General features: G+C 34.4%; 1 protein-coding gene across 1 annotated transcript in view; it reads left to right on the forward strand.

Moving 5' to 3' along the window:
• Positions 1 to 994: 994 nt before the first annotated feature.
• Positions 995 to 23,535, forward strand: part of BTF3L4_1 (Transcription factor BTF3 4) — a gene marked incomplete at its 5' end in the record, with an annotated part of 34,698 nt that continues 12,157 nt past the window's right edge. The window contains one exon of the mRNA XM_035733022.2: positions 995 to 1,058. Within this exon, the coding sequence (XP_035589840.1) occupies positions 995 to 1,058 (64 nt within the window). The remainder of the gene's footprint in view (positions 1,059 to 23,535) is intronic.

Here is a 23,535-nt window from a genome sequence, read left to right on the forward strand (position 1 = left end):
CCACTACCCATTCGATGTCTTGTTGAAGTGTACTGGAACACTATATCCTAAAGCGAATTTGGAGTAAACTGAAACTTCGAGATGAAGTTTTATACACATCACTGTGTAGGAGCTGAACTACCTAATGTCTACTAACCTGAAAACCAGGGTATAATGGAACCAAAGGAATAAGGATGTTTTGATAAACAGCGTCACTTTTGTCCTTGGGCACATCTTAAGTGTAATTAACAGTAGAATCCAAGACATGTGTTTCGCTATACTGAAGACTCATAAACCGGTGCTTCTGCACCCCAGTATTTATGTCCACACCAAGACCCATATCCAGTGCCTGATAACTCGACCAGCGAGAGCATATGAACCAATAATACTTACTTCAAACATCCACCACTTAAGACTCATTTAATCGCTGGCTGGTTACTGTTATTCTTATTTAACTACAGAACACGGAACTGCGTTATTTTGTGTGAAAAATTACTAACTCTACCACTTGCTCATTTTTTTTGTATCCCTACCGAAACAAGCAAATTCCAACATTTAGCTTGAATGCAAAGGGCCAACGGGCCAAAGTATATTTGACTACACAGATTTGCATTCTACTATATGACGTAAAACGTTCTTTTGAGTCATGATCATTGAACTTTATCAAACTACAAACATTGCATTTAATTTAATTGGTACGAGTTTAAAAAGACAAACAAATTTTCTCAGAAGTACAGAATACCCCAAACGGTACAGCCTGCGTTATACAGTCAAAGGTTTTCCTAGAACAAAATAGCTTACCAAACAGGAAAAGTATTGGCTAATAAATATTTACTCGACACTTGGAAAACAGCATGTTTATTCCTGGCAAAATGGTATCAGCATCTATTTGTGAGGATTGGGATTACCGTCCCTGGCAGATAGTCAAAGAACAACAATGATTAACCGAACGATTTAGTAACATCTAGTTTGGTCCAAGACGATCTCATAACCAAAGGTCGGGCATCATCCAACAATGAAATCAAATAATGGAGGTGAATCTTTACCAAAACCAAATAACGACTGCTTAGCCAGAGGAGGTTATTTTTGAAATTAAGATTAAACTAGTGCTGGGTAGAAGATGAAATGCAAAACAGGGCGAAAAATCGTATGGTTAACAAACACTGCGGATGCATGTTTAATATTCCTTCTGTTATAATCACTAATGTTCGATTGGCGTGTCTTGAACTTTTCCTTCGTAGTTGATTGTGCCATCTTAGATTTTTTGGATTAATCACATTAATTTGTTCTAGGAGTGGACTATAACTGTAGGCTGTATATATTTGCCTTTCTGATTAAAACTCTGCCGAGACTGCACGACAGTATAAAGTCCACGGTTATATTCTCTTCAAAGCCTTACAAATGAAATATGACAGTATTTGGACGGGAATAGAAAGAAACCGTAATGGTACCGGCATGTCATATATACTGACTTAAGTCATTCAATCATTTTCGTTGCTATCTAACTGACCGTACAGGCTGTCTAAGCCTTAAAACCAAGAATTACTTGGTTGATAACAAATATTAGTAAAAACAAATGACCCAGAATAATCATTTACTATAGCCTCTGGATTAAAACTAAGAGGTTCAGTTTAAATAAATTTTAAACTGAGAAGATCTATGAGGAGTGCTCGATGACAAACACTTCTATTTGTAACTGATGTTAGTAGCTGACCACTTATTCGCAAGATATTTATCTAAAAATACGTCATAATACTAAGTTAAATAAAAACAGTACTTCTGTAGAAATATGGACAACTATGATATTAGTACTGCTCTAACAATAGACCTAATCCTAAATTTGTAGATTTGTCATGATATAACTGTCTAATCTATAAGATCTTACGTGGAAGTCACACCATCGACTACACCAACTCACTGTATCGTATCAATTACCAATACATGATGTAGAACAAGGTTAGGCTAGAGAAGGAACAATATATTTAATATGAATAGAAGATATAAGGTAACATTCAGATGGACCACGCCTGCATGGCCGAGCCATGCCATCCGATCAAACCCAGTCCATTCAATTCTTTGTTCGCGCCTTCTCCATCGTTAGGTATTTCTCCGCGTTAAATAGTGAATATCTATTTTCCGAGCAATCTCGTATCCAGCTTTGAAGATTGTGTGGTTATTGTCCAATGCCACTACACTGCTCTCCCACCAGAATCAACATGGTGCTGGTTCGATACCAAGTTAGATGGGATTGTCGGGCTCCGGAGGTTACCAAGAATAGGTAGAATCCTTCGGATATTGATAAGCTGAAAGATAAATCAAAAAGAAGGCGGCAGCATCTGGTCGGGAAATACATGTAATAATTTTAAAATATCTGCCTTCATGCTTAACATACTTGAAATGAAAATTTGGGTGAAGATTTGAGCTATAAAAAATGGGATTACAATAACAATAATAAAACGGTGCGTGTTAATATCCGTTGGTTAATAACTTAACTCATAGGTAATATGTATTTTGTTTAGAAATATTAAAAGCAGTCAATATTGTAGAAATGGTAATATTGGTATTAGTTTTGGTTTAAATTATGAAACCAATTTACAATTATGCCGGTCACCTGTCCATATGTGATTTCCAATTGCATCTGTATTAGTAGGCTAACTGAATGACCAAAAATATTACCGTGGAGAATTCCAACTAGTGTTCCAGTTAGTTTGATACGGTTTATTTAGATACGGCGAGATTTTCTCAACCTCATTTTTACTTGACTGTGATAGAATTTAGTAATACTACTAATACACATTGATGGTTATTAAAACAAAATTTCAATACATGAGTGATAATTATATGAGTTTTGGACAGATAGCTAAGAACAAATCGTTAAACATGAGTGTATTCGTAAGAGACAGACTATTTATTTATATTTATACTTGCCGGCTGATGATGCATACAAGTTAGTTGCAAGTACGCAGTTTATCATAGGGCGGAATACGATTTAATTGAGATATAGTGGTTATAAGTTATTGAAATCAGTTAGGCCTATGTGTCATATTACTAGGTGATGTGGTGCTGCAGGATGTATTCGGCTAAATAAGCTTTTACAAGATGATTAACAGTGAGTGATCCTCATGTAATTATCAGGAAGAACACAAGTTGTAACCAGGGGAGTACACTCCCAACTCATGTCTATGATAATGGCTTGAACCTTAGTCAGTGTTGGGGTAAATTCGACATTGATGTTTTCAGTTTGCAGGAGATTTGCTCGACTGCTTATATTGATTATTTGCATGCATTATTGTGTCGCTAAACCTCCAATTAGACTGACAAGGTTTTGAGATATTTACTGAATAAGCAACTGATAGAGAAACATGCTGTAATCACCTGTAGTGAATGAAGATAAGAGAAAACAACACTAGTGATAATTATAAGTCAATTTGCTGACCGAATTTGTTAATAGTTTCATTAATTTTATCAATCATATTACGTGATTGTCAAGTCATGACAATGCTTTATGACGATATCCTGAAACTATTATGTTTAACTAGTTATAGTGTTGATTGAGGATTAGCCAGTGGAAAAACAGGTATTTTTGCTTTAGGTGATTCAAAATTATCGGAAATTTATAATGTTACAGAATCCGAGAAGCCTAATTATATTATAATTTTCAATTCAGAAAGATTCGTTTAGTGGTAATTTTAGTAGGCTACGGAGTTTTGATTTTAAACGTTTGTTTAGTCAACAGCTACCTGGGGATTTAGTTATTTGACTAGTGCCGTTGATAGTACCTAAATTTGTAATCTAATTATCTAAACTATGTCTGCATTTTAGGCTGCTACTATGATAAACCAATCCATAAACCCAAATACGATTAGCAACAACAACTATGATGGGTTTATTGATAAATGTTAAAGGCGATTCAGATGATTTCTAAATTCAAAAGACATGAAGATATAGTAAAACGTATGTATGGGCCAGGTGAACATGCAGGTTGTTGACGTATATGACAATTTAAAAATAATGAACATGACCAGATAAATAATTTTAAAGTTAAGACTGATTGTGAAACTCCAGGCAGGAATATGATGCGTTATAAACATTCCATAAGAAGTTACTGCATTCAGCCTAGGGACACTTACAAATATATGGCAAAAGCAACTGGAAAACATATATATGTTCAGTACAAAAAATCATTAGGTAAGATGGTTGAACTCGCCTGGATTATTTCTAAAAATTAGATTATTCAGTGGACGATATATATAACGCCATTCGTAAGGAGTAGTAATGATCCAAAAGTATCCAGAATAAAACATGCAGTGTGGCAATTAATTCCAGGGTGCTTGATGGTGTTGACGTTTTTGCCACTCGCTCGGATTAGAACAATCGAATGAATCCAGATAATTGTGTGGTTGTTATTAAACGAGCCATCTAAAATGACCTTATGATTGCAGAAAACCTATAGCTGAAACTCACCGTATGCTTTAGTAGTGTCATCCTTGTTGTTTGGCAATGGAACTCGAGAATATGAAATTAGGCAGGCAGTGGTCGGAAGAAAAGATATTACAGGATAGTGCATAGTTTAAAACAGGATGAGGTGTTAGGTGAAGGAACACTGATAATTAGATCCAGATAACTATTTAGTCCTTGGATGTATTGTTAGTCAATGTATATTTACACTATTTACAGGTCATATTTGTAGAGCTTGATGTTTAAAGAAGACTATGTCGCTGAAGCATGTAAATGGTAGTAAAGCTTGTTAACGAACCATCAAAGCTAATTAGTTGATATAGACGACCAGTTTTTAATATCGATTGAGCTAGTATGTTTTGAGAACTAATCAATATAACATTAAGATAATACATGTTAGCACTAATCAGAGGACTATTAGAATATTGGGTTAACATAAATATTAAATGGACCAAGCAAGTTAAAGTGAAAATAAGACTAGGTTGCGTTTCTTTAGTTGGGATCACCAATGTAGAATTATGGTCTACTATGATATTAGTACTGCTCTAACAATAGACCTAATCCTAAATTTGTAGATTTGTCATGATATAACTGTCTAATCTATAAGATCTTACGTGGAAGTCACACCATCGACTACACCAACTCACTGTATCGTATCAATTACCAATACATGATGTAGAACAAGGTTAGGCTAGAGAAGGAACAATATATTTAATATGAATAGAAGATATAAGGTAACATTCAGATGGACCACGCCTGCATGGCCGAGCCATGCCATCCGATCAAACCCAGTCCATTCAATTCTTTGTTCGCGCCTTCTCCATCGTTAGGTATTTCTCCGCGTTAAATAGTGAATATCTATTTTCCGAGCAATCTCGTATCCAGCTTTGAAGATTGTGTGGTTATTGTCCAATGCCACTACACTGCTCTCCCACCAGAATCAACATGGTGCTGGTTCGATACCAAGTTAGATGGGATTGTCGGGCTCCGGAGGTTACCAAGAATAGGTAGAATCCTTCGGATATTGATAAGCTGAAAGATAAATCAAAAGAAGGCGGCAGCATCTGGTCGGGAAATACATGTAATAATTTTAAAATATCTGCCTTCATGCTTAACATACTTGAAATGAAAATTTGGGTGAAGATTTGAGCTATAAAAAATGGGATTACAATAACAATAATAAAACGGTGCGTGTTAATATCCGTTGGTTAATAACTTAACTCATAGGTAATATGTATTTTGTTTAGAAATATTAAAAGCAGTCAATATTGTAGAAATGGTAATATTGGTATTAGTTTTGGTTTAAATTATGAAACCAATTTACAATTATGCCGGTCACCTGTCCATATGTGATTTCCAATTGCATCTGTATTAGTAGGCTAACTGAATGACCAAAAATATTACCGTGGAGAATTCCAACTAGTGTTCCAGTTAGTTTGATACGGTTTATTTAGATACGGCGAGATTTTCTCAACCTCATTTTTACTTGACTGTGATAGAATTTAGTAATACTACTAATACACATTGATGGTTATTAAAACAAAATTTCAATACATGAGTGATAATTATATGAGTTTTGGACAGATAGCTAAGAACAAATCGTTAAACATGAGTGTATTCGTAAGAGACAGACTATTTATTTATATTTATACTTGCCGGCTGATGATGCATACAAGTTAGTTGCAAGTACGCAGTTTATCATAGGGTGGAATACGATTTAATTGAGATATAGTGGTTATAAGTTATTGAAATCAGTTAGGCCTATGTGTCATATTACTAGGTGATGTGGTGCTGCAGGATGTATTCGGCTAAATAAGCTTTTACAAGATGATTAACAGTGAGTGATCCTCATGTAATTATCAGGAAGAACACAAGTTGTAACCAGGGGAGTACACTCCCAACTCATGTCTATGATAATGGCTTGAACCTTAGTCAGTGTTGGGGTAAATTCGACATTGATGTTTTCAGTTTGCAGGAGATTTGCTCGACTGCTTATATTGATTATTTGCATGCATTATTGTGTCGCTAAACCTCCAATTAGACTGACAAGGTTTTGAGATATTTACTGAATAAGCAACTGATAGAGAAACATGCTGTAATCACCTGTAGTGAATGAAGATAAGAGAAAAACAACACTAGTGATAATTATAAGTCAATTTGCTGACCGAATTTGTTAATAGTTTCATTAATTTTATCAATCATATTACGTGATTGTCAAGTCATGACAATGCTTTATGACGATATCCTGAAACTATTATGTTTAACTAGTTATAGTGTTGATTGAGGATTAGCCAGTGGAAAAACAGGTATTTTTGCTTTAGGTGATTCAAAATTATCGGAAATTTATAATGTTACAGAATCCGAGAAGCCTAATTATATTATAATTTTCAATTCAGAAAGATTCGTTTAGTGGTAATTTTAGTAGGCTACGGAGTTTTGATTTTAAACGTTTGTTTAGTCAACAGCTACCTGGGGATTTAGTTATTTGACTAGTGCCGTTGATAGTACCTAAATTTGTAATCTAATTATCTAAACTATGTCTGCATTTTAGGCTGCTACTATGATAAACCAATCCATAAACCCAAATACGATTAGCAACAACAACTATGATGGGTTTATTGATAAATGTTAAAGGCGATTCAGATGATTTCTAAATTCAAAAGACATGAAGATATAGTAAAACGTATGTATGGGCCAGGTGAACATGCAGGTTGTTGACGTATATGACAATTTAAAAATAATGAACATGACCAGATAAATAATTTTAAAGTTAAGACTGATTGTGAAACTCCAGGCAGGAATATGATGCGTTATAAACATTCCATAAGAAGTTACTGCATTCAGCCTAGGGACACTTACAAATATATGGCAAAAGCAACTGGAAAACATATATATGTTCAGTACAAAAAATCATTAGGTAAGATGGTTGAACTCGCCTGGATTATTTCTAAAAATTAGATTATTCAGTGGACGATATATATAACGCCATTCGTAAGGAGTAGTAATGATCCAAAAGTATCCAGAATAAAACATGCAGTGTGGCAATTAATTCCAGGGTGCTTGATGGTGTTGACGTTTTTGCCACTCGCTCGGATTAGAACAATCGAATGAATCCAGATAATTGTGTGGTTGTTATTAAACGAGCCATCTAAAATGACCTTATGATTGCAGAAAACCTATAGCTGAAACTCACCGTATGCTTTAGTAGTGTCATCCTTGTTGTTTGGCAATGGAACTCGAGAATATGAAATTAGGCAGGCAGTGGTCGGAAGAAAAGATATTACAGGATAGTGCATAGTTTAAAACAGGATGAGGTGTTAGGTGAAGGAACACTGATAATTAGATCCAGATAACTATTTAGTCCTTGGATGTATTGTTAGTCAATGTATATTTACACTATTTACAGGTCATATTTGTAGAGCTTGATGTTTAAAGAAGACTATGTCGCTGAAGCATGTAAATGGTAGTAAAGCTTGTTAACGAACCATCAAAGCTAATTAGTTGATATAGACGACCAGTTTTTAATATCGATTGAGCTAGTATGTTTTGAGAACTAATCAATATAACATTAAGATAATACATGTTAGCACTAATCAGAGGACTATTAGAATATTGGGTTAACATAAATATTAAATGGACCAAGCAAGTTAAAGTGAAAATAAGACTAGGTTGCGTTTCTTTAGTTGGGATCACCAATGTAGAATTATGGTCTACTATGATATTAGTACTGCTCTAACAATAGACCTAATCCTAAATTTGTAGATTTGTCATGATATAACTGTCTAATCTATAAGATCTTACGTGGAAGTCACACCATCGACTACACCAACTCACTGTATCGTATCAATTACCAATACATGATGTAGAACAAGGTTAGGCTAGAGAAGGAACAATATATTTAATATGAATAGAAGATATAAGGTAACATTCAGATGGACCACGCCTGCATGGCCGAGCCATGCCATCCGATCAAACCCAGTCCATTCAATTCTTTGTTCGCGCCTTCTCCATCGTTAGGTATTTCTCCGCGTTAAATAGTGAATATCTATTTTCCGAGCAATCTCGTATCCAGCTTTGAAGATTGTGTGGTTATTGTCCAATGCCACTACACTGCTCTCCCACCAGAATCAACATGGTGCTGGTTCGATACCAAGTTAGATGGGATTGTCGGGCTCCGGAGGTTACCAAGAATAGGTAGAATCCTTCGGATATTGATAAGCTGAAAGATAAATCAAAAGAAGGCGGCAGCATCTGGTCGGGAAATACATGTAATAATTTTAAAATATCTGCCTTCATGCTTAACATACTTGAAATGAAAATTTGGGTGAAGATTTGAGCTATAAAAAATGGGATTACAATAACAATAATAAAACGGTGCGTGTTAATATCCGTTGGTTAATAACTTAACTCATAGGTAATATGTATTTTGTTTAGAAATATTAAAAGCAGTCAATATTGTAGAAATGGTAATATTGGTATTAGTTTTGGTTTAAATTATGAAACCAATTTACAATTATGCCGGTCACCTGTCCATATGTGATTTCCAATTGCATCTGTATTAGTAGGCTAACTGAATGACCAAAAATATTACCGTGGAGAATTCCAACTAGTGTTCCAGTTAGTTTGATACGGTTTATTTAGATACGGCGAGATTTTCTCAACCTCATTTTTACTTGACTGTGATAGAATTTAGTAATACTACTAATACACATTGATGGTTATTAAAACAAAATTTCAATACATGAGTGATAATTATATGAGTTTTGGACAGATAGCTAAGAACAAATCGTTAAACATGAGTGTATTCGTAAGAGACAGACTATTTATTTATATTTATACTTGCCGGCTGATGATGCATACAAGTTAGTTGCAAGTACGCAGTTTATCATAGGGTGGAATACGATTTAATTGAGATATAGTGGTTATAAGTTATTGAAATCAGTTAGGCCTATGTGTCATATTACTAGGTGATGTGGTGCTGCAGGATGTATTCGGCTAAATAAGCTTTTACAAGATGATTAACAGTGAGTGATCCTCATGTAATTATCAGGAAGAACACAAGTTGTAACCAGGGGAGTACACTCCCAACTCATGTCTATGATAATGGCTTGAACCTTAGTCAGTGTTGGGGTAAATTCGACATTGATGTTTTCAGTTTGCAGGAGATTTGCTCGACTGCTTATATTGATTATTTGCATGCATTATTGTGTCGCTAAACCTCCAATTAGACTGACAAGGTTTTGAGATATTTACTGAATAAGCAACTGATAGAGAAACATGCTGTAATCACCTGTAGTGAATGAAGATAAGAGAAAAACAACACTAGTGATAATTATAAGTCAATTTGCTGACCGAATTTGTTAATAGTTTCATTAATTTTATCAATCATATTACGTGATTGTCAAGTCATGACAATGCTTTATGACGATATCCTGAAACTATTATGTTTAACTAGTTATAGTGTTGATTGAGGATTAGCCAGTGGAAAAACAGGTATTTTTGCTTTAGGTGATTCAAAATTATCGGAAATTTATAATGTTACAGAATCCGAGAAGCCTAATTATATTATAATTTTCAATTCAGAAAGATTCGTTTAGTGGTAATTTTAGTAGGCTACGGAGTTTTGATTTTAAACGTTTGTTTAGTCAACAGCTACCTGGGGATTTAGTTATTTGACTAGTGCCGTTGATAGTACCTAAATTTGTAATCTAATTATCTAAACTATGTCTGCATTTTAGGCTGCTACTATGATAAACCAATCCATAAACCCAAATACGATTAGCAACAACAACTATGATGGGTTTATTGATAAATGTTAAAGGCGATTCAGATGATTTCTAAATTCAAAAGACATGAAGATATAGTAAAACGTATGTATGGGCCAGGTGAACATGCAGGTTGTTGACGTATATGACAATTTAAAAATAATGAACATGACCAGATAAATAATTTTAAAGTTAAGACTGATTGTGAAACTCCAGGCAGGAATATGATGCGTTATAAACATTCCATAAGAAGTTACTGCATTCAGCCTAGGGACACTTACAAATATATGGCAAAAGCAACTGGAAAACATATATATGTTCAGTACAAAAATCATTAGGTAAGATGGTTGAACTCGCCTGGATTATTTCTAAAAATTAGATTATTCAGTGGACGATATATATAACGCCATTCGTAAGGAGTAGTAATGATCCAAAAGTATCCAGAATAAAACATGCAGTGTGGCAATTAATTCCAGGGTGCTTGATGGTGTTGACGTTTTTGCCACTCGCTCGGATTAGAACAATCGAATGAATCCAGATAATTGTGTGGTTGTTATTAAACGAGCCATCTAAAATGACCTTATGATTGCAGAAAACCTATAGCTGAAACTCACCGTATGCTTTAGTAGTGTCATCCTTGTTGTTTGGCAATGGAACTCGAGAATATGAAATTAGGCAGGCAGTGGTCGGAAGAAAAGATATTACAGGATAGTGCATAGTTTAAAACAGGATGAGGTGTTAGGTGAAGGAACACTGATAATTAGATCCAGATAACTATTTAGTCCTTGGATGTATTGTTAGTCAATGTATATTTACACTATTTACAGGTCATATTTGTAGAGCTTGATGTTTAAAGAAGACTATGTCGCTGAAGCATGTAAATGGTAGTAAAGCTTGTTAACGAACCATCAAAGCTAATTAGTTGATATAGACGACCAGTTTTTAATATCGATTGAGCTAGTATGTTTTGAGAACTAATCAATATAACATTAAGATAATACATGTTAGCACTAATCAGAGGACTATTAGAATATTGGGTTAACATAAATATTAAATGGACCAAGCAAGTTAAAGTGAAAATAAGACTAGGTTGCGTTTCTTTAGTTGGGATCACCAATGTAGAATTATGGTCTACTATGATATTAGTACTGCTCTAACAATAGACCTAATCCTAAATTTGTAGATCTGTCATGATATAACTGTCTAATCTATAAGATCTTACGTGGAAGTCACACCATCGACTACACCAACTCACTGTATCGTATCAATTACCAATACATGATGTAGAACAAGGTTAGGCTAGAGAAGGAACAATATATTTAATATGAATAGAAGATATAAGGTAACATTCAGATGGACCACGCCTGCATGGCCGAGCCATGCCATCCGATCAAACCCAGTCCATTCAATTCTTTGTTCGCGCCTTCTCCATCGTTAGGTATTTCTCCGCGTTAAATAGTGAATATCTATTTTCCGAGCAATCTCGTATCCAGCTTTGAAGATTGTGTGGTTATTGTCCAATGCCACTACACTGCTCTCCCACCAGAATCAACATGGTGCTGGTTCGATACCAAGTTAGATGGGATTGTCGGGCTCCGGAGGTTACCAAGAATAGGTAGAATCCTTCGGATATTGATAAGCTGAAAGATAAATCAAAAGAAGGCGGCAGCATCTGGTCGGGAAATACATGTAATAATTTTAAAATATCTGCCTTCATGCTTAACATACTTGAAATGAAAATTTGGGTGAAGATTTGAGCTATAAAAAATGGGATTACAATAACAATAATAAAACGGTGCGTGTTAATATCCGTTGGTTAATAACTTAACTCATAGGTAATATGTATTTTGTTTAGAAATATTAAAAGCAGTCAATATTGTAGAAATGGTAATATTGGTATTAGTTTTGGTTTAAATTATGAAACCAATTTACAATTATGTCGGTCACCTGTCCATATGTGATTTCCAATTGCATCTGTATTAGTAGGCTAACTGAATGACCAAAAATATTACCGTGGAGAATTCCAACTAGTGTTCCAGTTAGTTTGATACGGTTTATTTAGATACGGCGAGATTTTCTCAACCTCATTTTTACTTGACTGTGATAGAATTTAGTAATACTACTAATACACATTGATGGTTATTAAAACAAAATTTCAATACATGAGTGATAATTATATGAGTTTTGGACAGATAGCTAAGAACAAATCGTTAAACATGAGTGTATTCGTAAGAGACAGACTATTTATTTATATTTATACTTGCCGGCTGATGATGCATACAAGTTAGTTGCAAGTACGCAGTTTATCATAGGGCGGAATACGATTTAATTGAGATATAGTGGTTATAAGTTATTGAAATCAGTTAGGCCTATGTGTCATATTACTAGGTGATGTGGTGCTGCAGGATGTATTCGGCTAAATAAGCTTTTACAAGATGATTAACAGTGAGTGATCCTCATGTAATTATCAGGAAGAACACAAGTTGTAACCAGGGGAGTACACTCCCAACTCATGTCTATGATAATGGCTTGAACCTTAGTCAGTGTTGGGGTAAATTCGACATTGATGTTTTCAGTTTGCAGGAGATTTGCTCGACTGCTTATATTGATTATTTGCATGCATTATTGTGTCGCTAAACCTCCAATTAGACTGACAAGGTTTTGAGATATTTACTGAATAAGCAACTGATAGAGAAACATGCTGTAATCACCTGTAGTGAATGAAGATAAGAGAAAAACAACACTAGTGATAATTATAAGTCAATTTGCTGACCGAATTTGTTAATAGTTTCATTAATTTTATCAATCATATTACGTGATTGTCAAGTCATGACAATGCTTTATGACGATATCCTGAAACTATTATGTTTAACTAGTTATAGTGTTGATTGAGGATTAGCCAGTGGAAAAACAGGTATTTTTGCTTTAGGTGATTCAAAATTATCGGAAATTTATAATGTTACAGAATCCGAGAAGCCTAATTATATTATAATTTTCAATTCAGAAAGATTCGTTTAGTGGTAATTTTAGTAGGCTACGGAGTTTTGATTTTAAACGTTTGTTTAGTCAACAGCTACCTGGGGATTTAGTTATTTGACTAGTGCCGTTGATAGTACCTAAATTTGTAATCTAATTATCTAAACTATGTCTGCATTTTAGGCTGCTACTATGATAAACCAATCCATAAACCCAAATACGATTAGCAACAACAACTATGATGGGTTTATTGATAAATGTTAAAGGCGATTCAGATGATTTCTAAATTCAAAAGACATGAAGATATAGTAAAACGTATGTATGGGCCAGGTGAACATGCAGGTTGTTGACGTATATGACAATTTAAAAATAATGAACATGACCAGATAAATAATTTTAAAGTTAAGACTGATTGTGAAACTCCAGGCAGGAATATGATGCGTTATAAACATTCCATAAGAAGTTACTGCATTCAGCCTAGGGACACTTACAAATATATGGCAAAAGCAACTGGAAAACATATATATGTTCAGTACAAAAATCATTAGGTAAGATGGTTGAACTCGCCTGGATTATTTCTAAAAATTAGATTATTCAGTGGACGATATATATAACGCCATTCGTAAGGAGTAGTAATGATCCAAAAGTATCCAGAATAAAACATGCAGTGTGGCAATTAATTCCAGGGTGCTTGATGGTGTTGACGTTTTTGCCACTCGCTCGGATTAGAACAATCGAATGAATCCAGATAATTGTGTGGTTGTTATTAAACGAGCCATCTAAAATGACCTTATGATTGCAGAAAACCTATAGCTGAAACTCACCGTATGCTTTAGTAGTGTCATCCTTGTTGTTTGGCAATGGAACTCGAGAATATGAAATTAGGCAGGCAGTGGTCGGAAGAAAAGATATTACAGGATAGTGCATAGTTTAAAACAGGATGAGGTGTTAGGTGAAGGAACACTGATAATTAGATCCAGATAACTATTTAGTCCTTGGATGTATTGTTAGTCAATGTATATTTACACTATTTACAGGTCATATTTGTAGAGCTTGATGTTTAAAGAAGACTATGTCGCTGAAGCATGTAAATGGTAGTAAAGCTTGTTAACGAACCATCAAAGCTAATTAGTTGATATAGACGACCAGTTTTTAATATCGATTGAGCTAGTATGTTTTGAGAACTAATCAATATAACATTAAGATAATACATGTTAGCACTAATCAGAGGACTATTAGAATATTGGGTTAACATAAATATTAAATGGACCAAGCAAGTTAAAGTGAAAATAAGACTAGGTTGCGTTTCTTTAGTTGGGATCACCAATGTAGAATTATGGTCTACTATGATATTAGTACTGCTCTAACAATAGACCTAATCCTAAATTTGTAGATCTGTCATGATATAACTGTCTAATCTATAAGATCTTACGTGGAAGTCACACCATCGACTACACCAACTCACTGTATCGTATCAATTACCAATACATGATGTAGAACAAGGTTAGGCTAGAGAAGGAACAATATATTTAATATGAATAGAAGATATAAGGTAACATTCAGATGGACCACGCCTGCATGGCCGAGCCATGCCATCCGATCAAACCCAGTCCATTCAATTCTTTGTTCGCGCCTTCTCCATCGTTAGGTATTTCTCCGCGTTAAATAGTGAATATCTATTTTCCGAGCAATCTCGTATCCAGCTTTGAAGATTGTGTGGTTATTGTCCAATGCCACTACACTGCTCTCCCACCAGAATCAACATGGTGCTGGTTCGATACCAAGTTAGATGGGATTGTCGGGCTCCGGAGGTTACCAAGAATAGGTAGAATCCTTCGGATATTGATAAGCTGAAAGATAAATCAAAAGAAGGCGGCAGCATCTGGTCGGGAAATACATGTAATAATTTTAAAATATCTGCCTTCATGCTTAACATACTTGAAATGAAAATTTGGGTGAAGATTTGAGCTATAAAAAATGGGATTACAATAACAATAATAAAACGGTGCGTGTTAATATCCGTTGGTTAATAACTTAACTCATAGGTAATATGTATTTTGTTTAGAAATATTAAAAGCAGTCAATATTGTAGAAATGGTAATATTGGTATTAGTTTTGGTTTAAATTATGAAACCAATTTACAATTATGCCGGTCACCTGTCCATATGTGATTTCCAATTGCATCTGTATTAGTAGGCTAACTGAATGACCAAAAATATTACCGTGGAGAATTCCAACTAGTGTTCCAGTTAGTTTGATACGGTTTATTTAGATACGGCGAGATTTTCTCAACCTCATTTTTACTTGACTGTGATAGAATTTAGTAATACTACTAATACACATTGATGGTTATTAAAACAAAATTTCAATACATGAGTGATAATTATATGAGTTTTGGACAGATAGCTAAGAACAAATCGTTAAACATGAGTGTATTCGTAAGAGACAGACTATTTATTTATATTTATACTTGCCGGCTGATGATGCATACAAGTTAGTTGCAAGTACGCAGTTTATCATAGGGCGGAATACGATTTAATTGAGATATAGTGGTTATAAGTTATTGAAATCAGTTAGGCCTATGTGTCATATTACTAGGTGATGTGGTGCTGCAGGATGTATTCGGCTAAATAAGCTTTTACAAGATGATTAACAGTGAGTGATCCTCATGTAATTATCAGGAAGAACACAAGTTGTAACCAGGGGAGTACACTCCCAACTCATGTCTATGATAATGGCTTGAACCTTAGTCAGTGTTGGGGTAAATTCGACATTGATGTTTTCAGTTTGCAGGAGATTTGCTCGACTGCTTATATTGATTATTTGCATGCATTATTGTGTCGCTAAACCTCCAATTAGACTGACAAGGTTTTGAGATATTTACTGAATAAGCAACTGATAGAGAAACATGCTGTAATCACCTGTAGTGAATGAAGATAAGAGAAAAACAACACTAGTGATAATTATAAGTCAATTTGCTGACCGAATTTGTTAATAGTTTCATTAATTTTATCAATCATATTACGTGATTGTCAAGTCATGACAATGCTTTATGACGATATCCTGAAACTATTATGTTTAACTAGTTATAGTGTTGATTGAGGATTAGCCGGTGGAAAAACAGGTATTTTTGCTTTAGGTGATTCAAAATTATCGGAAATTTATAATGTTACAGAATCCGAGAAGCCTAATTATATTATAATTTTCAATTCAGAAAGATTCGTTTAGTGGTAATTTTAGTAGGCTACGGAGTTTTGATTTTAAACGTTTGTTTAGTCAACAGCTACCTGGGGATTTAGTTATTTGACTAGTGCCGTTGATAGTACCTAAATTTGTAATCTAATTATCTAAACTATGTCTGCATTTTAGGCTGCTACTATGATAAACCAATCCATAAACCCAAATACGATTAGCAACAACAACTATGATGGGTTTATTGATAAATGTTAAAGGCGATTCAGATGATTTCTAAATTCAAAAGACATGAAGATATAGTAAAACGTATGTATGGGCCAGGTGAACATGCAGGTTGTTGACGTATATGACAATTTAAAAATAATGAACATGACCAGATAAATAATTTTAAAGTTAAGACTGATTGTGAAACTCCAGGCAGGAATATGATGCGTTATAAACATTCCATAAGAAGTTACTGCATTCAGCCTAGGGACACTTACAAATATATGGCAAAAGCAACTGGAAAACATATATATGTTCAGTACAAAAATCATTAGGTAAGATGGTTGAACTCGCCTGGATTATTTCTAAAAATTAGATTATTCAGTGGACGATATATATAACGCCATTCGTAAGGAGTAGTAATGATCCAAAAGTATCCAGAATAAAACATGCAGTGTGGCAATTAATTCCAGGGTGCTTGATGGTGTTGACGTTTTTGCCACTCGCTCGGATTAGAACAATCGAATGAATCCAGATAATTGTGTGGTTGTTATTAAACGAGCCATCTAAAATGACCTTATGATTGCAGAAAACCTATAGCTGAAACTCACCGTATGCTTTAGTAGTGTCATCCTTGTTGTTTGGCAATGGAACTCGAGAATATGAAATTAGGCAGGCAGTGGTCGGAAGAAAAGATATTACAGGATAGTGCATAGTTTAAAACAGGATGAGGTGTTAGGTGAAGGAACACTGATAATTAGATCCAGATAACTATTTAGTCCTTGGATGTATTGTTAGTCAATGTATATTTACACTATTTACAGGTCATATTTGTAGAGCTTGATGTTTAAAGAAGACTATGTCGCTGAAGCATGTAAATGGTAGTAAAGCTTGTTAACGAACCATCAAAGCTAATTAGTTGATATAGACGACCAGTTTTTAATATCGATTGAGCTAGTATGTTTTGAGAACTAATCAATATAACATTAAGATAATACATGTTAGCACTAATCAGAGGACTATTAGAATATTGGGTTAACATAAATATTAAATGGACCAAGCAAGTTAAAGTGAAAATAAGACTAGGTTGCGTTTCTTTAGTTGGGATCACCAATGTAGAATTATGGTCTACTATGATATTAGTACTGCTCTAACAATAGACCTAATCCTAAATTTGTAGATCTGTCATGATATAACTGTCTAATCTATAAGATCTTACGTGGAAGTCACACCATCGACTACACCAACTCACTGTATCGTATCAATTACCAATACATGATGTAGAACAAGGTTAGGCTAGAGAAGGAACAATATATTTAATATGAATAGAAGATATAAGGTAACATTCAGATGGACCACGCCTGCATGGCCGAGCCATGCCATCCGATCAAACCCAGTCCATTCAATTCTTTGTTCGCGCCTTCTCCATCGTTAGGTATTTCTCCGCGTTAAATAGTGAATATCTATTTTCCGAGCAATCTCGTATCCAGCTTTGAAGATTGTGTGGTTATTGTCCAATGCCACTACACTGCTCTCCCACCAGAATCAACATGGTGCTGGTTCGATACCAAGTTAGATGGGATTGTCGGGCTCCGGAGGTTACCAAGAATAGGTAGAATCCTTCGGATATTGATAAGCTGAAAGATAAATCAAAAGAAGGCGGCAGCATCTGGTCGGGAAATACATGTAATAATTTTAAAATATCTGCCTTCATGCTTAACATACTTGAAATGAAAATTTGGGTGAAGATTTGAGCTATAAAAAATGGGATTACAATAACAATAATAAAACGGTGCGTGTTAATATCCGTTGGTTAATAACTTAACTCATAGGTAATATGTATTTTGTTTAGAAATATTAAAAGCAGTCAATATTGTAGAAATGGTAATATTGGTATTAGTTTTGGTTTAAATTATGAAACCAATTTACAATTATGCCGGTCACCTGTCCATATGTGATTTCCAATTGCATCTGTATTAGTAGGCTAACTGAATGACCAAAAATATTACCGTGGAGAATTCCAACTAGTGTTCCAGTTAGTTTGATACGGTTTATTTAGATACGGCGAGATTTTCTCAACCTCATTTTTACTTGACTGTGATAGAATTTAGTAATACTACTAATACACATTGATGGTTATTAAAACAAAATTTCAATACATGAGTGATAATTATATGAGTTTTGGACAGATAGCTAAGAACAAATCGTTAAACATGAGTGTATTCGTAAGAGACAGACTATTTATTTATATTTATACTTGCCGGCTGATGATGCATACAAGTTAGTTGCAAGTACGCAGTTTATCATAGGGCGGAATACGATTTAATTGAGATATAGTGGTTATAAGTTATTGAAATCAGTTAGGCCTATGTGTCATATTACTAGGTGATGTGGTGCTGCAGGATGTATTCGGCTAAATAAGCTTTTACAAGATGATTAACAGTGAGTGATCCTCATGTAATTATCAGGAAGAACACAAGTTGTAACCAGGGGGAGTACACTCCCAACTCATGTCTATGATAATGGCTTGAACCTTAGTCAGTGTTGGGGTAAATTCGACATTGATGTTTTCAGTTTGCAGGAGATTTGCTCGACTGCTTATATTGATTATTTGCATGCATTATTGTGTCGCTAAACCTCCAATTAGACTGACAAGGTTTTGAGATATTTACTGAATAAGCAACTGATAGAGAAACATGCTGTAATCACCTGTAGTGAATGAAGATAAGAGAAAAACAACACTAGTGATAATTATAAGTCAATTTGCTGACCGAATTTGTTAATAGTTTCATTAATTTTATCAATCATATTACGTGATTGTCAAGTCATGACAATGCTTTATGACGATATCCTGAAACTATTATGTTTAACTAGTTATAGTGTTGATTGAGGATTAGCCAGTGGAAAAACAGGTATTTTTGCTTTAGGTGATTCAAAATTATCGGAAATTTATAATGTTACAGAATCCGAGAAGCCTAATTATATTATAATTTTCAATTCAGAAAGATTCGTTTAGTGGTAATTTTAGTAGGCTACGGAGTTTTGATTTTAAACGTTTGTTTAGTCAACAGCTACCTGGGGATTTAGTTATTTGACTAGTGCCGTTGATAGTACCTAAATTTGTAATCTAATTATCTAAACTATGTCTGCATTTTAGGCTGCTACTATGATAAACCAATCCATAAACCCAAATACGATTAGCAACAACAACTATGATGGGTTTATTGATAAATGTTAAAGGCGATTCAGATGATTTCTAAATTCAAAAGACATGAAGATATAGTAAAACGTATGTATGGGCCAGGTGAACATGCAGGTTGTTGACGTATATGACAATTTAAAAATAATGAACATGACCAGATAAATAATTTTAAAGTTAAGACTGATTGTGAAACTCCAGGCAGGAATATGATGCGTTATAAACATTCCATAAGAAGTTACTGCATTCAGCCTAGGGACACTTACAAATATATGGCAAAAGCAACTGGAAAACATATATATGTTCAGTACAAAAATCATTAGGTAAGATGGTTGAACTCGCCTGGATTATTTCTAAAAATTAGATTATTCAGTGGACGATATATATAACGCCATTCGTAAGGAGTAGTAATGATCCAAAAGTATCCAGAATAAAACATGCAGTGTGGCAATTAATTCCAGGGTGCTTGATGGTGTTGACGTTTTTGCCACTCGCTCGGATTAGAACAATCGAATGAATCCAGATAATTGTGTGGTTGTTATTAAACGAGCCATCTAAAATGACCTTATGATTGCAGAAAACCTATAGCTGAAACTCACCGTATGCTTTAGTAGTGTCATCCTTGTTGTTTGGCAATGGAACTCGAGAATATGAAATTAGGCAGGCAGTGGTCGGAAGAAAAGATATTACAGGATAGTGCATAGTTTAAAACAGGATGAGGTGTTAGGTGAAGGAACACTGATAATTAGATCCAGATAACTATTTAGTCCTTGGATGTATTGTTAGTCAATGTATATTTACACTATTTACAGGTCATATTTGTAGAGCTTGATGTTTAAAGAAGACTATGTCGCTGAAGCATGTAAATGGTAGTAAAGCTTGTTAACGAACCATCAAAGCTAATTAGTTGATATAGACGACCAGTTTTTAATATCGATTGAGCTAGTATGTTTTGAGAACTAATCAATATAACATTAAGATAATACATGTTAGCACTAATCAGAGGACTATTAGAATATTGGGTTAACATAAATATTAAATGGACCAAGCAAGTTAAAGTGAAAATAAGACTAGGTTGCGTTTCTTTAGTTGGGATCACCAATGTAGAATTATGGTCTACTATGATATTAGTACTGCTCTAACAATAGACCTAATCCTAAATTTGTAGATCTGTCATGATATAACTGTCTAATCTATAAGATCTTACGTGGAAGTCACACCATCGACTACACCAACTCACTGTATCGTATCAATTACCAATACATGATGTAGAACAAGGTTAGGCTAGAGAAGGAACAATATATTTAATATGAATAGAAGATATAAGGTAACATTCAGATGGACCACGCCTGCATGGCCGAGCCATGCCATCCGATCAAACCCAGTCCATTCAATTCTTTGTTCGCGCCTTCTCCATCGTTAGGTATTTCTCCGCGTTAAATAGTGAATATCTATTTTCCGAGCAATCTCGTATCCAGCTTTGAAGATTGTGTGGTTATTGTCCAATGCCACTACACTGCTCTCCCACCAGAATCAACATGGTGCTGGTTCGATACCAAGTTAGATGGGATTGTCGGGCTCCGGAGGTTACCAAGAATAGGTAGAATCCTTCGGATATTGATAAGCTGAAAGATAAATCAAAAGAAGGCGGCAGCATCTGGTCGGGAAATACATGTAATAATTTTAAAATATCTGCCTTCATGCTTAACATACTTGAAATGAAAATTTGGGTGAAGATTTGAGCTATAAAAAATGGGATTACAATAACAATAATAAAACGGTGCGTGTTAATATCCGTTGGTTAATAACTTAACTCATAGGTAATATGTATTTTGTTTAGAAATATTAAAAGCAGTCAATATTGTAGAAATGGTAATATTGGTATTAGTTTTGGTTTAAATTATGAAACCAATTTACAATTATGTCGGTCACCTGTCCATATGTGATTTCCAATTGCATCTGTATTAGTAGGCTAACTGAATGACCAAAAATATTACCGTGGAGAATTCCAACTAGTGTTCCAGTTAGTTTGATACGGTTTATTTAGATACGGCGAGATTTTCTCAACCTCATTTTTACTTGACTGTGATAGAATTTAGTAATACTACTAATACACATTGATGGTTATTAAAACAAAATTTCAATACATGAGTGATAATTATATGAGTTTTGGACAGATAGCTAAGAACAAATCGTTAAACATGAGTGTATTCGTAAGAGACAGACTATTTATTTATATTTATACTTGCCGGCTGATGATGCATACAAGTTAGTTGCAAGTACGCAGTTTATCATAGGGCGGAATACGATTTAATTGAGATATAGTGGTTATAAGTTATTGAAATCAGTTAGGCCTATGTGTCATATTACTAGGTGATGTGGTGCTGCAGGATGTATTCGGCTAAATAAGCTTTTACAAGATGATTAACAGTGAGTGATCCTCATGTAATTATCAGGAAGAACACAAGTTGTAACCAGGGGAGTACACTCCCAACTCATGTCTATGATAATGGCTTGAACCTTAGTCAGTGTTGGGGTAAATTCGACATTGATGTTTTCAGTTTGCAGGAGATTTGCTCGACTGCTTATATTGATTATTTGCATGCATTATTGTGTCGCTAAACCTCCAATTAGACTGACAAGGTTTTGAGATATTTACTGAATAAGCAACTGATAGAGAAACATGCTGTAATCACCTGTAGTGAATGAAGATAAGAGAAAAACAACACTAGTGATAATTATAAGTCAATTTGCTGACCGAATTTGTTAATAGTTTCATTAATTTTATCAATCATATTACGTGATTGTCAAGTCATGACAATGCTTTATGACGATATCCTGAAACTATTATGTTTAACTAGTTATAGTGTTGATTGAGGATTAGCCAGTGGAAAAACAGGTATTTTTGCTTTAGGTGATTCAAAATTATCGGAAATTTATAATGTTACAGAATCCGAGAAGCCTAATTATATTATAATTTTCAATTCAGAAAGATTCGTTTAGTGGTAATTTTAGTAGGCTACGGAGTTTTGATTTTAAACGTTTGTTTAGTCAACAGCTACCTGGGGATTTAGTTATTTGACTAGTGCCGTTGATAGTACCTAAATTTGTAATCTAATTATCTAAACTATGTCTGCATTTTAGGCTGCTACTATGATAAACCAATCCATAAACCCAAATACGATTAGCAACAACAACTATGATGGGTTTATTGATAAATGTTAAAGGCGATTCAGATGATTTCTAAATTCAAAAGACATGAAGATATAGTAAAACGTATGTATGGGCCAGGTGAACATGCAGGTTGTTGACGTATATGACAATTTAAAAATAATGAACATGACCAGATAAATAATTTTAAAGTTAAGACTGATTGTGAAACTCCAGGCAGGAATATGATGCGTTATAAACATTCCATAAGAAGTTACTGCATTCAGCCTAGGGACACTTACAAATATATGGCAAAAGCAACTGGAAAACATATATATGTTCAGTACAAAAATCATTAGGTAAGATGGTTGAACTCGCCTGGATTATTTCTAAAAATTAGATTATTCAGTGGACGATATATATAACGCCATTCGTAAGGAGTAGTAATGATCCAAAAGTATCCAGAATAAAACATGCAGTGTGGCAATTAATTCCAGGGTGCTTGATGGTGTTGACGTTTTTGCCACTCGCTCGGATTAGAACAATCGAATGAATCCAGATAATTGTGTGGTTGTTATTAAACGAGCCATCTAAAATGACCTTATGATT

Source organism: Schistosoma haematobium, chromosome 6 (genome assembly GCF_000699445.3).
Source record: "Schistosoma haematobium chromosome 6, whole genome shotgun sequence".
In the NCBI taxonomy this organism is placed as follows: domain Eukaryota; kingdom Metazoa; phylum Platyhelminthes; class Trematoda; order Strigeidida; family Schistosomatidae; genus Schistosoma; species Schistosoma haematobium.